This window comes from Phocoena phocoena, chromosome 19, assembly GCF_963924675.1.
Source record: "Phocoena phocoena chromosome 19, mPhoPho1.1, whole genome shotgun sequence".
Classification (NCBI taxonomy): domain Eukaryota; kingdom Metazoa; phylum Chordata; class Mammalia; order Artiodactyla; family Phocoenidae; genus Phocoena; species Phocoena phocoena.
Window position 1 is genome coordinate 53,911,858 of NC_089237.1, and position 20,863 is coordinate 53,932,720.

The 20,863-nt window shown below is 47.2% G+C and overlaps 1 protein-coding gene across 3 annotated transcripts in view; it reads left to right on the forward strand.

Annotated features, from left to right (window-relative positions):
* SHISA6 (shisa family member 6) overlaps positions 1-20,863 on the forward strand; it is a 242,193-nt gene that overhangs the window by 11,168 nt on the left and 210,162 nt on the right. For all 3 annotated transcript variants that reach the window (XM_065897714.1, XM_065897715.1, XM_065897716.1), the window contains exon 2: positions 11,797-11,957. In XM_065897714.1, the coding sequence (XP_065753786.1) occupies positions 11,797-11,957 (161 nt within the window). The remainder of the gene's footprint in view (positions 1-11,796; positions 11,958-20,863) is intronic.

Genomic DNA, 20,863 nt, shown 5'->3' on the forward strand with positions numbered 1-20,863 from the left:
CTCCTGCTTATTTCCCCTCTTCTTGTTTCTTGTTTATTTTTTTGTATTTCCCCGAATTTCTAGAATCCAGAAACTCCCTCGCTTTTGGCTTTGAGAATTCTGTGATGGATGATGCCACCGCCCAGGGCGCCCCTCATTCCATCTTGCCACAGGGTGACCAGATGGGCACAAGAGGTTAGGGTCCTGAAAGCAGACTTAGCACGGCCAGCCCTGTCTCTGGGGGATAAGAGGACAGAGATCTCTGTCTTTCCTCCCTCCATTCTTTCCCTATTGCCTGTTCCTGCGTCGCTGTCCCAACACCACGGTAGGACAAGATAGGATGTGCCTTGATGCACCCTTATGGAAGAGGACACGGACCTCCCTTGCTTTGCTTGCTTTTGAGGCTCTTGAGGGACCCCTAGCAAAGCCGTCTTTCCCTCACTCTTGGAGGTCGTCATCCATCTTTCCCTGCCTTAGAGCACTTCCTGAGATAGAAGGCAGGCTAATGGCAACTTCTGTCACTTCTTGTGCCCGTGACCTTGGGTGAGCCCCTCGGCCCCCTCTGGCCTGTTGGCCCTGCTGTGGGTTGAGGGCTATTGAGTTGTGGAGGTGTGTTCATCTCCGGCCCATTCTGATCTCCCGCACACCTGGGAAATTCAGGAACGCAGAGTCTGTCCTTTCAGATGCAACAGCCCTGTGGTGTAGAAGAAAATGCATTCTCCTCCAACATTCCGTTCACATAAGAATGCTGTCTTCACGTGGCCTCACGGGAATGCTTGTCTCCAGCATCTTAAACTCATAGACTCTCTTGGGTGAAAGGGGCTGACGAGGTGCTTTCATGCCTCTCCCGCTGGGCGCGCCAGCTGCATCTAGAGCTGGGGCTCCCCCTCCCCCTGGAGGTGGTCCATTCTATTGTTAGGACACAATTCCAGTTAATTCTCATGGAAAGCCAACATTGACTTCCCTGGCATGAGGTCTGTCCACCTGGGCAACCCCACCCTTGTGTACCCCACCCTTTCAATAGTGGCATTGATGGTAAGGTACTTGAACTTGGAAATGACAATGATGTTTATAATTTTTTTTATAGAAGGAAGAAAAAAATTGAAGAAAGAAAAGAAGGAAAAAGGGAGGTAGGAAGAAGGAAGAAAAAAAATAACTGAGTCTTTTGCAGAAAATGCTGCCCCGGCCCATTTGACCCATTTGCCCTTTTAATACCCCAACAGGGTCCTGATTCGTTTTGCCCATGATGTGAATCCCTTTGGTTTTTATCTCGAAGTTTCCTTGCCTGGTCGCGGAAACACGATTTGTGATGGCCTCGCGGAAAAAAAACAAATAGACACTCTCTTTGCACTTGGCTTGCAGAGTCCAGGTTCAGGGTTTAGCAAAAGCTGGTGTGTGACCAGATGCATTTCTGGCCTTAGGCCTGAGTGGAAAGTATGGGATGTAGGTGGTCCCTTCCAGGATGACCCGTAGCCACAGCCGTGCCATGTGGCTCCCTTGCCACACCAGGAGTTTTGCCATCTGGCATTGTTGAGTCAGCCCGCCGAGACTCCCCTTTTGCACCTGTACGCATGGACTTCCGTTGTGGTTCTGTTGGCTGAGCCTCTAGACACGGGGAGGCTGTATTTGGATTGATGTATTAATCCAATGTTTAGTGCTTACGAGGTGCCAGGCTCTGTTCTAAGTGCTCTACAAATATGAACTCGTTTAATCCTCATAATAACCCTAAGAGGTAGACGTTATTTTTGGCCTTATTATTTTGGCCTTATTTTTTTCAACAAGGTCACAGAACCACAGGGCATGTAAGTAGCTGCCTAAAGATCACCAGTATCCTGAGTGGCCGGAATTCTGAATCAGGTACTCTGGCTCCAGAATCCCTGTGTTTAGCCAGTGGGCAATACCGCCTTCATTTTGCGTCTCCTGTAGATTTACGTCTGTGTTTATAGCAAGTCAGGAAAATGACACCAAGGGTAGCAACAGTAAGAGCAGCAGTAGGTGCATTTATTAACTCATCTATCACCTGGCTGCCCAAGCGACCCTGCTAACAAGTCTTGGTAGCAGTTTTGTTTTCCCAGGTCCAAACGGTAGCTGACCTTGACACGTCCAGATCTTTGATTCAGGCTCAAACAGTCCACATATCTCTGAAGAAGTCTAGGCTTGGTGTAGATGCCCCGCATTTCCCAGGCCTGGGTAAATTTTCGCATGATTCATGAGGCAAGGGATGGCGTGTGTGGAGGAGATGCCGTTAGGGATGAATTGGGGTCCCGGGGGATGCACGTCGACCCTGTACCTAGCTGCGGCTCGTCATCGAGGGACAGCTCCAGGTCAGGCGTTCATTGGGATGCAGTGACTTGTCTTGCTGGCCTGGAAAACAGAACAGGCAGGCCGAGCTTTCCCTTGCTAAGTTCGGCTGTGTTTGTTGGCCATGATGAATTCCGATTGTGCCGGGGACAACTCAGACCTGCAGAACGGCTGGGTGTCAATGCACAGACGTTGTTATCACAACAAAGGAGCTTCTCCCCATCCGTTCGGAGCTTCTGTGTGTGTGGAGAGCGGTCTTGCGCACACACAAAGCCGGCAGCTGTGTTTTTCAAGTGGACTTTGAGAGAACCAGAAAAAAGGAGAACTAAATTAAGCCATTCTCCTCGGTCCATGTTTATTAAAAATATATTCACTTCAATTGTCCGGAGTGCGTGTTTCAGAGAATAACAGCACCCCGACCGCCCAGTAGATAAGGATGAGGCTGAGGGTAGAGGACTCTAGCTGTTCCCAGAGTGGCAGAGTCGAATAAAAGCTCAGTCATCCTGGACTCACATAACCAGAATATTTTATTTAACCGGAGTAGAATGTCTACACTCTACTTCTGGGCGAAGTACCACAGAAGTAGCTATCAGAATCGTCCGTGGTTCATTCTCCAGTTTTTATAGGATTCCATTTCCTAGATTGTCTATATTTTATTGAGTTTTCTCTGTGAAGAGAAGTAAAGATTAGATTGGTGGCCCTCTCATGGAAGAACTTTGCTTTTTTTTTTTTTTAAAGTAATTATATTCAGTATATGCTACTTAATTAGGCAGGAATGCTATTAGAAAATTCTTCAAAAACAAGAGTGTTCTCATTAGTCCATTAAGCAGAATAGTTTATTCATGGAATAGTTCATCTGTTCGGCCTTTTCTCATACCCATCCAACAGCATAAATTTGTTCCTGCTGCTCCCAAAAAGAGAAAGGTCCTGACTAGGGGGTCTTAACTATGCAGGTTGCCTTGCTCTTGGCACGGAAAAACTTACCGAACACCAGCTGAACTGATTTCCTCCCTTCCGTGGCATTTATGTGGCTCTCAGATCCAGAGACATGGCAGAGGCAGAAGGCTGGTTTCCATTTGTTCCACTTCAGTGAGCAGAGATATTCATGGTGTCTTCATGGACAGCATGTTAATTGAGCTCAAAAAGACTTATCAATAAACTAGGGTTCCTAGCTTCCCCACTTAATTTGGGGGGAACCTAAGTTTTACCCCCGGCTCCATGAATGAAGATTGGGACAAAACAATTCCAAGTTTTTATCTGGCACTTTTTGGCCACATTTGTTTTCAAACTTGGAAGCTCCCTGAAGCCCAGGCGCTGCTGAATGGAGGGTAAGAACTTGGTAGAGTAGGGCTCTGGCTCTTATTCTGGCCTCGTGCAGAGCAGGAGTCTAATGAAGTATATTGGTGTTCGACTCAGAATTTCATTTGATAGAAGGTTGCCTGCTAAGACAATGTAAAAACGTTCATAGCTGTTAATGGTCATGACTCACTAAGGTGACTAGAAATGGGCAGTTGGGTGACCACTGAGTTCTGTCTGGGTAGATTTTTCTACTAAAGGTTGAACACGCTCTATATCTCCTGTTCAGAGACCACTGCAGGAACACAGTAGGTGAAAAAATAAATGCGATTAAGTGGATGGAGGATTGGAAGGAAAGATGGATGGATGGATGGTTGGATGGATGGATGGATGGATGGGGTGTTGGATAGATGGATGGATTAATGGATGGATGGATGGATGGATGGGGTGTTGGATAGATGGATGGATTGATGGATGGATGGATGGGTGGACAAATGGGTGAACGGAAAATTCAGTGGTATAAGGTCAGCCTCTGTAGTGTAACAGAGGCTACTTATGTTTGAAATCTGGATTTACCGCTTACCAGCTCTGTGACCTCAGACAAGATATCTAACCTCTCAAAGTCTTAGTTTTCTCATCAGCAAAATATGGCTACTGATGGCACCTACTGTGTAGGATCATTCTGAGGATTGTATAAGGTCATGCATAAAAGAGTTGAGCACTCTGTCTGGCACATAGTAATGGCTCAATAAATTACTGCCCTTAATTTCCCAAGCTGGCAAGACTATGAAGCAAAGTTATAACCAAGGTTCTGTTTATTTTTCTCATGTTAAGGGAATCATTTGCCATTTTAAGAAAGATTTCATGTCTTGAATACAGGGGGCAACACATCAAAATGTTGACCAGGCTTGGTCCCTACAGGAATTGCAATAACTCAACACTTGGGGAAATTCAAACACACTTTCATTCCTTGGGACCACCGACAACATTAACCAAGGTGTTAAGCGAATAAATAATTGGTCTTGACCTGAACCACTCATTGACTAATTGTTTCTCCACGCCCTAATATTAACTGGCATTTGCTAAATTAGCAGACCCAGCTGGAGAGACTGGGAGGACTCATTCAAGCTGACAGTCCCTAGGAAAGTGAGATGTATATAATAGGCAGTCCCACTGAGCAGAGGGACATCAGGGCTCCAGCCAGAAGCCCTGGGTTGAAATTTCGGTTCCATCACGATCTCATCCTAGAATCAGTCTGAGCCTCAGTTTCGTGTTTAAAATTGGGGTGACCGTAGCTGTAAAGGTCCCAGGTTTAGCACGGCCGCCACGCCGGACAAGGCAGGTAAAGCCCTCAGAACCTGTTCGGTGCCATCCACACGTAAGATGGGATCTCAGTCTTGCAGAGGGTTAATATACAAGCAGCGAGTCCTGAAGAACGCAGAAATTTCCTGGCTTGAGTGATCAGAATGACTGTTTCCCCTGTTCAGATTTGCTGCCCATTTAATTAACTCTCCCCTGCTCGCCACACACCCACGAAAGCCAAGGAATCCGTGTGCAGTGAACCAAGGCCATTAGGTAGATAATTCAGGCAAAAAGCATTCCTTTGTTTCCTATATCCAGGTATTGCAGCAAAGTGGCTCTGGGGGAGGGGGCGATTGGGGGATTGGGATGAGCAGGACAAAGAACCAGATTCTTCAGGGTCTTAAATTAGACCTCTGTAGTGGGCGCGGGGCGCGGGGCTGCCCTTGGCTGGGAACCAGCCTCACTCCTCCCTGGCCCGTCTCTGTCTCTCACCCCCAGATGCTCTTTCCCTGGGGAGGTCTCTCTCTGATCCCATCTCCCTATCTCTCACCTTCTGAATCTCATTCTTTCTCTGAGTTTCTCTGTGTCCCATTTTCTCTCTGGCTCTGTCTGCCTGTCTATCTGTGACCCTCTGATTCTGTCTCCCGCCCCACCCCGACTCTTTCGCATTGTCTGTTATCTCTCTCTACTCTGTCGTCTCTGCACCTCTTCCGCAGCCTCTCTCTGGCTCTGAGTCTCTGACTCCCTTCCCATCTGTTTGGCTCCCTTTCTGTCCATCTCTTCCCTCCCTTTGTTTCCTTTCCCTCTCCTTCTGTCTCCACCTCTGTCCCTCTGTCGCTCCCTTTCTCTCAGTTTGTCACCGTCTGTCCCTCTCTCTCCCCCCAACGTCCGACCCCAAAGGGGTCTCTGTCCCTTTCTTTGGCCCTGAGAGCTGCAGCCACTCTCTCACAAAATCTGCTTCCCATTTCCTCAATGACCAATTTTCTTTCCTACGGTGAGAAAGTAGCTCAGGCCTTAACCCATTTCCTCCGGCGTCTCCAAATTAATTAGGTGAGATTGGGATCGCACATTTCAGAATTAGAATAATACCTATCCAGCACCCTAGAGAGAAGGGGATGGAAGGTGGAGAGGAATGGGGGTGAGGAGGGGAGGTCGCTGAGCTGAAGAGCTGAGGGAAGGGTGTGTGAGCTGAGAGAGGGGGACCCAGCACCATCTGGGAACGAGGCCCGCCTTTCTGGCTGCCGGAGGGCACTGGGAAAAGGGGGCTCTCAGAGCACGGTGCTCAGGCGGTCAGGATCACATCCCTGGCTACTGTCCTCCTCGTTGGGACCACACAGGGCAGGGTCCCTGCCCCCAGCTAGCCTGAATCTTCAGCACATCCATCCCCTTTGGCTGTGCAGCCCGTCTCAGCCCTGCCAACAGGGCACTTGGAGAGGGTACCACGCAAGTCATTACCTTTAGGAGGAGACAGCTTGGCTGTAACCCAGTTAAAACTCATTCACCAGCAGCAAGCCAGAGGCAAGCAGAGATGCTCTGGGGAGCCTGATGGTCTCCAAAGAGGTGTCTTCCCTCTTACATCTCATCTCTCAGGGCCTGCATCCTGCAGGGCTTCTCAGGAGATGGGCCCTGAGAGTCCCCTTCTCCCAGGCCCACCCCCACCCATCCTGGGAGTGCTGATCTCAGTTTGAAAATCTCTTCTCTGCTAGGTCCTCCTTGGCCAATAAGCCTGGAGCGAATCTGCTGTGAGTTTGCCATTTACACTGTCCATGTGGACAAAAGGGACGAAAGCCCTGCAAGGATAGAAATCTTCACTCCTTTCTCTCTTTGTTTTTTTCTTTCTTTTAAACTAATTTTTATTGAAGTATAGTTGATTTACAATGTTGTGTTAGTTTCTTCTGTACGACAAAGTGAATCAGCTATATGTATACATATATCCCCTCTTCTCCTTCCCATTTAGGTCACCACAGAGCATAAGAGTTCCCTGTGCTATACAGAGGTTCTCATTAGTTATCTCATTTTACTCATAGCATCAGTAGTGTATATGTGTCAATCCCGGTCTCCCAATTCCTCCCACCACCACTTCCCCCTTGGTATCCATACGTTTGATCTCCACGTCTGTGTCTCTATTTCTGCTCTGCAAATAAGATCATCTATACCATTTTCTAGATTCCACATATATGTGTTAATATATGATATTTGCTTTTCTCTTTCTGACTTACTTCACTGTGTATGGTAGTCTCTAGGTCCATCCGCATCCCTACAAATGATCCATTTTCGTTCCTTTCTATGGCTGAGTAATACTCCATTGTATATCTGTACCACATCTTCTTTATCCATTCCTCTGTTGATGGACATTCAGGTTGCTTCCATGTCCTGGCTATTGTAAATAGTCCTGCAATGAACATTGGGGTGCATGTGTCTTTCTGAATTATATTTTTCTCTGAGTATGTGCTTGGGAGTGGGATTGCTGGATCATGTGGTAGTTCTATTTTTAGTTTTTTAAGGAACCTCCATACTGTTCTCCATAGTGGCTGCACCAATTTACGTTCCCACCAACAGTGCAAGAGGGTTCCCTTTTCTCCACACCCTCTCCAGCATTTATTGTTTGTGGATTTTTTGACCCTGGCCATTCTGACCAGTGTGAGGTCATACCTCATTGTAGTTTTGAATTGCATTTCTCTAATAATTAGTGATGTTGAGCATCTTTTCACGTGTTTGTTGGCCATCCTTTCTCTCTTTGAATAATGGCTGAGCAATGTGCCAAGACCCAGGGATACACTGACGGCCCAGACACCCAAGATCCCCTGACTTCAAATGTTCACCTCAGGGTCTCCAGCCCTAGTTGTCCCAGAGCCCAGCCTAGTGTCCAACCTTGGTACACATCTCTGGAACTAGACCAGCATTAATCAAAGACCCACTTCACGTAGTGCTATGTAGACGCAGATCTGAGTTTCTCAGCCTTGCCACTGTCGGCGTTTTGGGTGGGATAATTCTTTGCCGTAGGGGGCTGTCCTGTGCATTGTAGGATGTTTAGCAGCACCCCTGGCCTCTACCCACCAGTTGCCAATAGCACTTCCTCCCCCAGTTGTGTGACAACGAAAAATGTCCCCAGCCATTGCCAACTGTCCCCTGAGGGGCAAAATCATCGTCGTTGATGTAGATTTAGTACTGACCTTCCGAAAGTGTGGTCTTAACCACATGACTCCGTTTTCTTTCGTAGATACCTGAGAGGTCTTTGTAAGAACGTGAGAGGCAAGAAAAAGAATATAAGCTTTCTTTTTGTAATAGCAGCTTTATCGGGCTATGATTCATCTACCATAAAATTCATCCTTACGTTTTAAATCGTCCAATTCAGTGATTTTTATACATTCACAGAGTTGTCCAACTATCACCGCTAGCTGATTTTAGAACATTTTCATCATCCCCAAGAGAAAACGTGTACCTATTAGCAATCCTTCTTCATTTGCCCCTCCCCCAGCCCCTGGTAACCACCAATCTACTTTCTGTAGCTGTGGATCTGCCTAATATGCATATTTTATATACACAGAATCATAACACGTGGTCTTTCATGACTGGATTCTTTCACTTAGCATGTTTTCAAGGTCCGTTCATGTTGTAGCACATATCAGAACATCATTGCTCTTTTAAGGCTAAATAATAATACATTGTGCGAATACGCTACATTTTGTTTATCCATTCTTCAGTTGATGGACATTTGGGTTACTTCCATGGAGAATTCCCTGGCAGTCCAGTGGTTAGGACTCAGCGCTTTCACTGCTTGGGCTCCGGGTTCAATCCCTGGTCGGCAACCTAGGATCCTGCAAGCCATGCAGTGTGCGCAAAAAATAAAATAAAAAATAGAAATAAAACGTTTCACTGATGTATTATAATAAATAAAATAAAATATGCACAAACCAACTTGAATGGGCCTCTGTAAAAAAAAAATGCTGCTATGAACTTTCATATACAAGTTTTGTGTAGGCATATGTTTTCATTCCTGTTGGGCATATACCTAGGAGTATTTTAATTGCTAGGCCATATAGTAACTCTATTTAATATTTTGAGGAACTGCCAGACTGTTTACCAAAGGGTCTGCACCGTTTCACATTCCCACCAGTAGTTTATAAAGGCTCCAGTTTCTCCACGTCCTTGCCAACATTTGGTATCTTCTTTTTGGTTATAGCTATCCTGGTGGGTGTAAAGGGTTATCTCATTGTGTTTTCGATTTGTATTTTCCTGATGATTAGTGATGTTGAGCTACTTTTCATGTGTACCTTTTCTGGAGAAATGTCTGATTATATCTTGCCCGTTTTAAAATTGGGTTGTTTGGTTTTTATTGTTGAATTTTAAGAGTTCTTTATATATTCTGGATGCAAATCTCTTAGCAGAAATATGATTTGCAAATATTTTCTCCCATTCTGTGGGTGTCTTTCATTTTCTTCAAGCTGCTCTGATGCAGAAACGTTTTTAGTTTTGATGAAGCCTAGTTTACCTGTTTTTTTCTTTCTTTCCTTGTGCTTTTGGCGTCATATCTAAGAAACCATTGCCAAATCCGAGGTCACAAAGATTTACTTCTCAGTTTTTTTCTAAGAGTTTATAGTTTTAGCTCTAAATATTTAGGTCTATGATCCATTTTGAGAATCCAACTTATTCTTTTGCATGTGAATATCCATTTGTTGAAGGAACTTCTTTCCCCGTGATCATGACACCCTTGTTAAAAATCAGTTGAACGTAGACGTATGGGTTTATTTCTGGACTCTTCAATTTGATTCCATTGGTCTGTATTTCTGTTATAACTTTATTTTTATTTTTGGCCGCGTTGGGTCTTTGTTGTGGTGTGCGGGCTTCTCACTGCGGTGGATTCTCTTGTTGCAGAGCATGGGCTCTAGGCGCGTAGTTGTGGCTTGCGTGCTCTAGAGCGCAGGCTCAGTAGTTGTGGCACATGGGCTTCGTTGTTCCGCGGCATGTGAGATCTTCCCGAACCAGGGCTCGAACCCATGTACCCTGCGTCAGCAGGCGGATTCTTAACCACTGTGCCCCCAGGGAAGCCCTCTGTTATAACTTTTAAGTCACTGTTTCGTCACCATAGAAAGATGGTAGGAAAGTGCTGCTGTGCCACCAGGGAAGCCCTCTGTTATAACTTTTAAGTCACTGTTTCCTTACCATAGAAAGATGGTAGGAAAGTGCCTTTGATAAACAGAAGGGTGAAGGAATCAAGGTAACGTGCGTGGATGTGTGGTTAAAAAGTATATAAAATATTGATCACATTTTGGAATTAAAAGGGATCTTAGAGGTCATGTTAGTTTAAACCCTTTGTTTTGCTGATGGGGGATAAAAAGATTAAAATTTCGACTTCAGAGGTTAACAAATCTGCCCAAAGATTTACAACTCATCACGGGCAGAGCTGGGATTAGAACCCAAATCTCTTGATTTGGTAGGGCATTGTTTTTTCTTATTCCAGGCCCCAGGTCTGCCTGGACTTCCTTTACCAAACTAGTGAGGTTCTGTCTTCCCCTCCCTCACTTCTTGGTCCACAGAAGTGAATGGGGTGGTGACGTGTGTCTGCTTTTTCCCTTAGAGCCTGAGAAAAAAGAAGGCCAGTGCGAGGAAAGCATTTGGAAAATCTGAAAGTGCTATATAAATGCCACTAAATGATAAGATTACCAGTTTGATGGTCCTCTCCGAGGAAGGTTCAGCATGTCAGGGGCGGAATAATGAAGGGAAATTCTCCACTCCCAGGCACGTTTTAAACTGCCGCGGTTGGTTGTTACTTTTCGCCAGAGGCAGGGTGTGGGGAGCTGGAATTCCAGGGGACTGAAGCCTCAGAGTGGGCTGGGTGTAGCCAGGTCTCAGGTGGGCTGGGCTGGCGGGGGGAGGCCTGGGGCGTGGTGCCTCGCCCACCCCTCAGGGACCCAGGTAGATGGAAGAGTTCCTCCTGGCTCGTGCACTCAGAATGGGGCGCCTGGCCCTGAAATGACAGTGTCCGATGGCGGTCCCTTGTGGCTCCTCAGAACATACCTGCATGTCTGTTTCCCACTGACAGTGGTATCACCTGTCCCACCCACAGAGGGAGTCCTGTTCCAAACCAGGTCGGGGAGCGATTTCCCCTAAATGCTGAGCCCCTAGAGGGCAGGAATTGTGTTCTCTTTACCTCTGTCTCTGCTGTGACTAATGCATGCTGAGTCCTCAGTAAACATATGTTTGGCTGTTGAAGAGAGGCGTTGGGTGAATAGAAGCTGCTCTCAGGGTACATGGGTCCCTTGCAGAGGGCATGGACCTCTCCAGCTACAGCAGCATCTCTGTGCATCTCTCTTTCCTCCCTGTGTCTGTGATTGCTTCTTCCTCTAAGCTTCAGCTGCATTCACTGTCTGCACCATCCGTGTGTTCTGATATTTATCATTTTATCTGTATGTCCTGTCTTTGCAGCTAAATCACACCTTTCTTTGACAAGGGGAGCTCTGTTTTGTACTTACTTGGGTCACCCGTGGAGAGTACATGCTCCTCAGTGTGTGTCTTTCCATGGGGAAGTTGGTCCCCCCTGATATTAGTCACCTGCCACTGAACTTGAGGCCAGTGGTGGCTGCCCTTCACTGAATTGGCATTCCACGGGCCAGTTGCTATCGTATCTGTGTGGCATACGGGCTTATTTGGGGAGTCAGCGTTTTGAAAGGGCTCAGAGTTGATTGGTGTGAAATGAATGAAAGAAGGAAACCTTAATCACAGCCTTTTAGTGCCTGTACCCCAGGCATGGAAGCCTCTCCCCTGTATCCCCACTGAGACCAGCACCAGATGATGCTGTGACTGTAACTGAACACTGGGTCTCCGTCCATCAAAGGGCCGATGATAGTAGCCCAGCTTCCTTTGTGGTTGCACTCACCAGCTCGGTGGATCTCACTGTGTGGTCTCCTCCTCTTTCAGGGCTCTGGCCGACATCTTAAGACAACAGGGACCAATCCCCATAGCACACTGTGAAAGAGAAACTATCTCGGCTATCGATAGCTCTCCCAAAGAGAACACGCCGGTCAGATCATCCTCGAAAAACCACTACACTCCCGTGCGCACGGCCAAGCAGACTCCAGGTAAGTGAGAGCTGATCACCTTGCATCTTTGCTGAGGCTGGTGAGAAGTTTCGGTGGTATTTCTGCTTCAGCTGGGCAGGAGCCGGTCCTGGAGCCCTGGGCAGGTGGCTTGTGGAAGAGTCTGGGGACTGTTCCCCTGCAGAGAGAGTGGCGTGGGAGACTGCCGCCGGTGAGTGTCCAGGCTGGAGCAGAGCTGTTGGTTTAGGGCGTCTGTGATTTAGTGAATGTCTGCGTAATCCTCTTCCCTGAAAGGAGCTTGCAGTAGCCTTGGTGGTGGAGTATGGTCACCCTCTTGCTCACATGGTGGGAAGGTAGATATCTGACAAGAAGTGGCTGCACTCAGACGTAGAGACGGATGAACTGTCGGAATCTCAAAGGGACTTCCTGAGAGTAAGGATTATGTTCAAAGGGCACTTCCTGAAAGTAAGGATTATGTCTGTGTTGTAGGGTTACTCTTTTCTGTGCTCTGTGGATTCTCTGGATATATGATGAGTTGCCATGTGATTGTAATATACCTTTTGCTCTTTACTTGGTCTTTATTGTAACCCATGTGGAACAATAAACAAAGCAAGGAAATAATGATAAATGATATAACCTCAGATTTATTGGGATCTTGTGCTGTGCCAAGGGTTATGCTGAACATTTTACGTGTATTGTCTTACTTATTTTTCACAGCAATCTTAGAAGTGCCTGTATTATCTTCTTTTTATATGTGGAACAGAAAGGCTCAGTAATTTTCCCAAGCACATACAGTTGGTAAGAAAGCAAACTGGCAGTCAAACTGAGGCATGTAGGTAACAACGGTCAGGTCTAGAAACCCTAGTGTCCTAATCCAGTTTGGGACATGAATCCAAAGTATCTCGGTGGATGGTCTCCTTATAAGTGCAGGTGGGGAGCTCATCTCTTACTGTGAGCATTACCAGTCTACTACTGACTCCAGTCTCAGACACAGCTTCTGCTTTGATACTTGGATTTGGAATCTTCACATATGTCACCCTATAGCTTTTCAAAGGATGGGCTATATGGTCTGAACTAAACCTGCAATAAAGATATGCAGCCACTAGGTGGCAATAGAAGTGTCCCAAATTCAAACTGGCAGATGTGCTGTTGAAACCAAATTGGTTTTCCATTCATTCTTTAATTTTCTTAAATTTATTAAATCAGAAATCACATACTTGCCTTTAAGGTAATAAGAGTTAAGTCATTTGAGACTCTGATAAAAGTTAAGGACGTTTGCCTCCCCCAAATATATACATATGAATATATATATCCATCCAGCATTTTGCATAGGATTTAAGGGGATTCATAGACCCTTCTGAAGTTAAAAATCCCTGACTTAAAAGTAAGGATGAGAGATCCACCTTTTCAAAAAGTCTAAGATGCATTTTTAGCCTGAATATCATAGATGTTTAAAATGTAAGCAATAGAAGAAGTGGGCAAAAACCCTGAGACCAGTAGTTGTCTCCCTCACTGCATAGTAGAATCACCTGGGGAAGCTCTTAAAAATGCTGATGATGCTGGTGCCTGGGCCTCACAAATTAACCAGAATTTCTAGGGATGCTGCTGGCAGCAGTATTTTAAAAAATCACTTGGAAGTGATTCTAACGTGCAAGACAGAATAAAGAACCACTCGTCCAGATGGATTCCTTTATTTTATGAAGGAAGACACTGAAAGGTTTTGCCAGTAGTTCTCAAACTCGGCCGCACATTGGAATCACCTGGGGAGCTTTAAAAATTAAGGGGACCTGGGCCCCACCCCCAGAGATCATAGTTTAATTGATGTGGGGGCGTGGCCTGAGCAGGAGGTGATTTTAATAGGGAGCAGAGTTTGGGAATCACTGGGCTGTGGACATTGCAGAGAGGTTCCATTCTAACTAATGTTTTGAAGTCAGGCTCCTCCAGAACGTTGTCTGTGATTCTGGTACTTCAGGTCACTCTGGTACCCAAAGTACCCCTGGGAGCTTACCTTCATCCCTCTCTCTTCCAATTTTCTCTGTCTTATTCACAAACCAGCCAGTTCCCAGCCACTGAGTCCAGACTGATTAAGTGGATGGTCTAGATTTGCCCTTAAATGCCTTTCACAGGGAGGGAAGATTTGTCATTTCTTCTGGTTCCTATATACATCCTCTCCTCTGTTAATCTGAGAAGAGAAGCTTAAAGTTAAATGATTCACTCCTATGTTTTGAGAAATCCCTCCTATGTATTTCTCAAATTGGAACTCTTTACTTGGCTTTTAGAGATGGGAATTGTTCCCTGGCCCAGAAAGCATTCTCAGTGGTGATGCTTATATTTAAAAGTAATTTCATAACTGTCTGTAACATCTACAGCTTGTAATGGACACAGCTGCTTTTCCGAATAGCTGATCCTTTGTCACAGAAGACTGCATTTTGAGCAGACGTCTAAACAGAACTTTGTACAGGTGTTCAAGGTGGTGATTTACTGTGATTTTTGCCACTGGTCAAATCCACAGATCACCGATCGTAGGAGGATGGTGGCAAGAGTCTTGTAGAGGGATCTTGAGGACAGAAATCCCAGGAGGCATCATAGCATATGAGTAGTTTTGCTACTCAAAATACTGGTCCAAGGACCAGCCACATCAGCCGTTTGTGAGAAATGCAGAATCTCAGGCTCCATCTCACCGATGGAGAACCTGCGTTTTCATGAGATCCCATAGCAAGTAAAATTTGAGAAGCCGTGGAAAAACATGGGCTCTGACATATGCATCTCAGTTTATTTTCTGACCCTGTCACATGCTATGTATGTGACCTGGACAAGTTTCTTTGTCTTTCTAAGTTTCCTCATCTGCCCTTGAGACTAAAAGTACCTGCTGTGTGGAGTTGTTTAATAAGTTAAACCAAGGAGAGCACTTAAAATAGGTCCTTAATGTAACAAACCTCAATTTTAGCCATGGCCGCTGGGTTATGGAGTTTTGCCCAACTCAAGGCAAACAAATCCAATTAATGAGAGAAATAAAGGCACTGGTATCCTTAGACCAGGCAGGGTCCATGAGGTCGTGTCTGGGATGAAAGCCCCCGGCCCCAAGCCTTCTGTGCTTGGCCCCTGCCTGCAGCACATCCTTTGAGGATGAAAGGGCTTGTAGGGCTTTACGGGGCTCTTGCAAGTCAAAAGCATACCATACCAAAACCAACCAAACGAAAATATATATATATATATTTTTTTTTGTTTGGTTTAGGGAATGGAGTGAGGGTCCTGTCTTAATAAAAACAATGGTATCATGAATATATGGTACCCACTATGTGCTGGGTAGCCTGTTAGGTACTTTCTTTACAATACACAGTGGATCCTGTAGCATTTCTTAGCTATAGGAGCTCCTGTTTCCACATTAGCAGAAAATTCCTCTTTCCTTCTATAAGAGCCCTTTACCCTAACCTAACTCTTTCAGAAATCCCTTTCCAACTTTAAAAGGAGCTTCAATACTGGACATTTACTTTGCACCCAGAAAATCGGTGAAGCCCATTTCCATCTCCCACCCCGCAAATCTGGCTGCCTCTAGACCCTCACTACTCAAAGTGTGGTCTACGGACCAGTGGTGACTGCATGCCATGAGAGCTGGTTAGAAATGCAGACTCTTGGGCCCTTCCCCAGACCTATTGGTTCAGAATCTGCATTTTAACAAGATCTTTAGGTGATCTGTACACACGTTAAAGTTGAAGAAGATCCCTTTCACACAGCGAGCCTCAGCCCTGACTGTGCATTGGAATGATGTAGGATATTCTGAAAATACTAATGCTAATGTCCCAAAGATTCTGATTTAATTGGTCTGGGCTAGAACCTAGGCATTAGCATTTTTCAAAAACTTCCCACACGGTTCCACTGTTCACAAACTGAGAACCAGAGCTAGAGGGAGATTATCAAATAAGGCAAACATCCTCGAGGACTGTGGAGTTTGAGTTCACATCAAGACTCGAGTTCACATCAAGATAGAGCTTGGCTGGTCCTTCTTACTGGGCTGCAGGGTTGAGTCCTCTCCATGGCAGGTGGGCAGGACGGAGCAGAGGGCCTGGGCTCATCTGAGAGAGGGATGGGGTCAGTCTGCAACTATGAATGGGGACACCTGGGCAGAAGCAGGCGCAAGCAGACATATGGTTGGCCCTCCATCCACGGATTCAACCACCCTGGATCCTTTACTGTGTTTACTGTCTGCAGGTGGTTGAATCCTCGGATGTGGTATCCGTGGCAGTTCTAGAACCAATCCGGTGGATACCAAGTGCCGACTGTCAGAATTGATTAGCAGGCCAAGCAGAGCCAGGCATCAGGAAACGTATCACGTCTGCAGTTGCAGGTCCCCCGAGCCCAGGATCTCAGAGGCTCGCGTTGGGCTTCATAGATGGGAAGGAGTGGGGACCTCGCGTGTCCACCTGGCCTGACTCACTCTTAAAGAGCCTGTCTTGGGGCAGCTGGGGGGAGAGTGGTGTACCCATCCCTTGCTGTAGCAATGACTTCGTGTATTAAGTTTCCAGAGCCTTGATACCCAACTTCCCATGATCAAGAGTGGCGTCTGCTGGAGGAAGTAAGTACTTATGCCCCAGCTACACACCACTGTGAGTTGTGTACCCGGGCCGTCAGTCATCTGCCCGCTGTCAAAGCCGCGTGCGTTAGCAGCAGACCGAGGGAGCCGAGGGGCACGATTCCAAGGTTCGCGGAGACCAAGAATGAAGGCTGGACAGTTGACGGAGGGGCTCTCAGTCACGGCGCTGCATGGCCCGGCCCCTCGCTGCTCTCTTGAGCTCAGCTCCTATTACCTTCTGCCTTTCTCTCCGGGATCCAGATGCCAGACCCTCCTCATGCCGCGCGTGTTCTCGCCTCGGGGTATCCCCCCCCCCCCCGTTTTGTGGCCGGAAACTTTCCAGCACCAGATATTTGTGCTGTGAAAGTTGATGCTCAGGTGGTACCACCTTTCCTAACCTCCTCATCTGTTCCTGTCCCCTGCTTTATTTTCATCCGAGCCCCTACGCCATCTGACGTCATATATTGGTAAGTTCACTGGTTTATTGTCTCTGTCCCTACCGGAATGTAAGCTCGATGTAGGCAAGGGTTTTGTCCTTTTTCGCTGTGGCATCTCAGATCCAAGAACATTGCCTGGAAGATCATTGTAATTGCTCAGTGACTATTTGCAGGGAATGACAAGATGGTCCTTCCCTTGGATGGATGTAGGAGCCAGCCTGTAGGTGTGCGTTGCCTACCTGAGCGCTGTAGAGCTCTCATCAAGGCTGTGCCCCTCTGCTGCCCTGTCTGCAGAATTAGCAAGGGGTTGGTCACGTTGACAGCCTCGTGGGCTGTTCATCCAGTGGAGAGCTGAGCTGGGAGGCCCTGGTTTCCAGTGCCCATGCTTCTCCCCAAGCCCCACGGCTTCGCTCCTCCCATCTGGGGCCAACCCAGGACTCCAAGCCTCAGTGTGGCCAGAGGCTGGGAGCTTTGCTTCCCTGGCTGGGCTCAAGAGAGACTGACACCCGGGGGCCCTGCCCATTCTGTTCACTCTGCCAAGAAAGTCTTCTTTACAGAGGTCTTAGAAGCTCAGGTAGCTCTGAGTTCATCTTCCCAGGAACAGGTTTAAGGCTGCAGGTAAAGCCGGACAGCCTGGACCATGCACCTGAACTCTGGGAAACTTCTGGTCAACCTCAGCCCCTAATGGGCAATGGGACTTTTCTTTGCTCAGTCATCCCCAGGGGAACAGGACTGTCTTATCCTAGAAGAGGCTGAGCTGATTGCCCCATGAGACTTCAGAGCTCTAAGGGGATGGTGAGCTCAGCTGACCGAGCCTGCCCTTGGCCTCGGAGGAAGCTGAGGCACACAGAGGTCACCCAGGTGGGAGGTGGTCGTGCCAGGCCTCCACACCCGGGCTCCAGCGTTGGAGATGGAATGTGGTGTGCAGTGACTCTTGGCTCTGGGACGTGAGAATGGCTAGCACCTTCCTTACGGGGCCATTGAAGAAGTTGGATGGAAGGGCCCCCGTGTTTTAAGTGCTCGGCCCCGGCTTGGCTCCGAGCCCGGGCTTGGTAGCCGTCTTCATCTCCATCATCACCATGACCATCCTCTCTGTCCTCAGCTGCCTCTTCTCCATCTCTCTTGGCCATCCTCCGTCACTCCTGAGTTTTCTCTTGGCAGTAATTTCTTCCCCAAACTGTACCTGTTGTTTGGACACTGTCCCCGTGGACTGCTATTGGCCTTTTCCAAGTGTAGTCTCCTTATTCTCTGCCCAGATGTTACATCACCTCCCTTCCCTCTACCCCATGCCCTGTTCCTGCAGCCATTGGTCCCAGCAGATCTCTGCCCAGGGATGATGTAGGGTGGATGGAAGGCTGACCACAGCAACCATGTGGGGCAGTCGCTATTACTATCGCCTCCTTGCAGGGTCCGGAAAACCCAGGAAGTTCACTGAGTCAAGGCTGGTAGGAGAGAAGAGCCATCACTAATGCCTGATAACAGAGTAACACTGATTGGTGCTTATAATATAGTTAATATGAAGTACCATTGTATGTGTGTTACTGACATTGCATCGTTGAATCAGCACAGCTCTGTGAAGTGCTATCGTTGTTACTCCCATTTTACAGATGGGAAGATGGAGGACAGGGGGATAGGAGAACTTGCCCAAGGTCACATCCATAGTCATTGGTAGGGGGAGGATTAGAACCCAAGCCTGGGCTTCAGGCTGTATGCTGTGGGGCCTCTTCTGTTACTGGATTCATCCATGGCTTCAGCCAAGAAAGAAGCAATTTAGGTGGTGGATAAAAGCAGACAGTGTGGAACCAGACTGTCTGGTTTGAATCCAGACTCTGCCTTTATTTGCCCATCTGTAAAATGGGGTTAATAATTGTGTTTCCCTCCTAGGGCTGCTGTGGGGATTAAGTGGGTATTAATGCAAAGTGATCAGGTAGCATTTGACAGAGGAAAACACTGTTTTAAGACTGCACTCTCTCCTCTGTTGGGCACCAGGCCACATGTGGCTGTTGAGTGCTTGAAATGTGTCTCAGAGCCTCACAAGATTTCAGAGTTGGTGTGAAAAAAAGAATGTAAAATACCTCCATAATTTTTTATATTGATTACATTTGAAATGATAATGTTTTGGATTTATCAGGTTAAATAGAATCTATTATTAAATTAATTTCATCTGTTTCTTCTCATTTTTTTTTTTTAACCTGACGACTAAGGAGTGTGAAATTACCTATGTGGGTCACAGCTGTGCTTTGCATCCCGTTGACTTGGGTCAGGGCTGGTTTAACTGTTAAGGGTGTGGAGTGTCTACTTGAGTTCAAGTTTCAGTCTTGAGCAAAAATCCTCACCGTTTGGGGAGATTACATTGTAACGGAGGAGACATAAAAGTAAACAAGTACATAACTTCAGAGGGTGCGAAGTGCTCAGGACACAGGCGGGTAGCTGATGTGCCAGAGGAAGGCTGGGAGAGGAAGGCACTTTTTAAAACAGGTTTTTATTTGATTGAAGTACAGTTGATTTCCAGTGCTGTGATGACTTCCGCTGTCCAGCAAAGTGCTTCAGTTTTACACACACATACATTCTTTTTCATCTTCTTTTCCATTATGGTTTATCCCAGGATATGGAATCGAGTTCCCTGTGCTCTACAGTAGGACCTTGTGGTTTATCCGTCCTATATATGATAGTTTGCATCTGCTAACCCCAACTTCCCACTCCATCCCTCCACCACCCCCTGCCCTGGGCACTTCTGATAGTCTGGTCCTACGAGGGGGCATTTGAGCTGGTACCCAGCTGACGAGGAGGAGCCAGCCTTGGAGAGAGCTGGAGGAGGAACATTCTAGGTAGAGGGACCAGCACGTGCAAAGGCCCTGAGGCGTGAGCAAACCTGGCCTGTTCAAGGAACAGAAAGCAGACACAGGTAGAGTGGCAGGTGTGTGATGAGAACAGAGGGGTAGACACAGGCCAGTCGCGCAGGGTTTTGGAGGCCAGGGTAGAGTGTGGATGTTGTCTATGCTGATCTGATGTCTGGTTTAATAAGACAACCTTGGTTGCCGAGTAGTGGACGTGGGCTCTGTTGAGAAGCAGGATAGATAACCAGTTAGCATTTCTAATATCAAGGTGGGTTAATGGGAGAACTTTGTCGAATTTCTTCTTCCACAAGAAGACACCCTCCTGATAAAGAAGGCAAGATGCAGCAGCAGTAGCCTGTGCGTTTCAGAGTCAGACAAGCCAAGGCCCACATCCCACCTGAGCTTGGACAAGCTGACAGACCTTAGTCCAGGGCTCTTCAGCAGGGCTTGGCGAACTTTTTCTGAAAAGGGCCAGATTGTAAATGTTTTAGACTCTGCGGCCGTAAGATCTCCGTTGCAACTACTCGATTGTGCCACAGTGATACGTAAAAGAGTGGGCACCGCTGTGTTCCCATAAAACGCTGTTTACAGTAATAGATGGTGGGCCGGATCGGGCCCGTGGCTGTCGTGTGTCGACCCCAGTTCTTCATTGCTCTCTGCAAGCCACAGGCGCCTTCCAGGGGACCTCTGCTTCCATGTGACATGTGAATAGGGACACATGCCTCACCAGGATGCCGTGGGGGAGTCAGTGGCCCTAAAGAGGGTTGATGAATTACCATGTCCTGGCGGAGACCAGGGTCCTCAGCTTGACCTTCTTGGTGGTTTTATCTGCCACCCAGGTGATGATGTAGAAAGCGTGCTTTCTGTATTACAAGTGATGCATTGCTAGGAGGGGTGGCCAGCACCCCCAAAATGACAAACTCAGGGTTCTAAATGTCTCCCTGGGTGTGGACACCCCCAGGTTACGTCTGCTGATGGCATCTCCTCCTTCCACTGTGTCTCAGATCCCGTTTACTTCTGGTCCTCAGACGACCTGCTCCCTTGATCCACGACCCCCCCGCCCCCCATCTCTACCAGCTCAGTTCCTCTAGGTGTCAGTGTGCT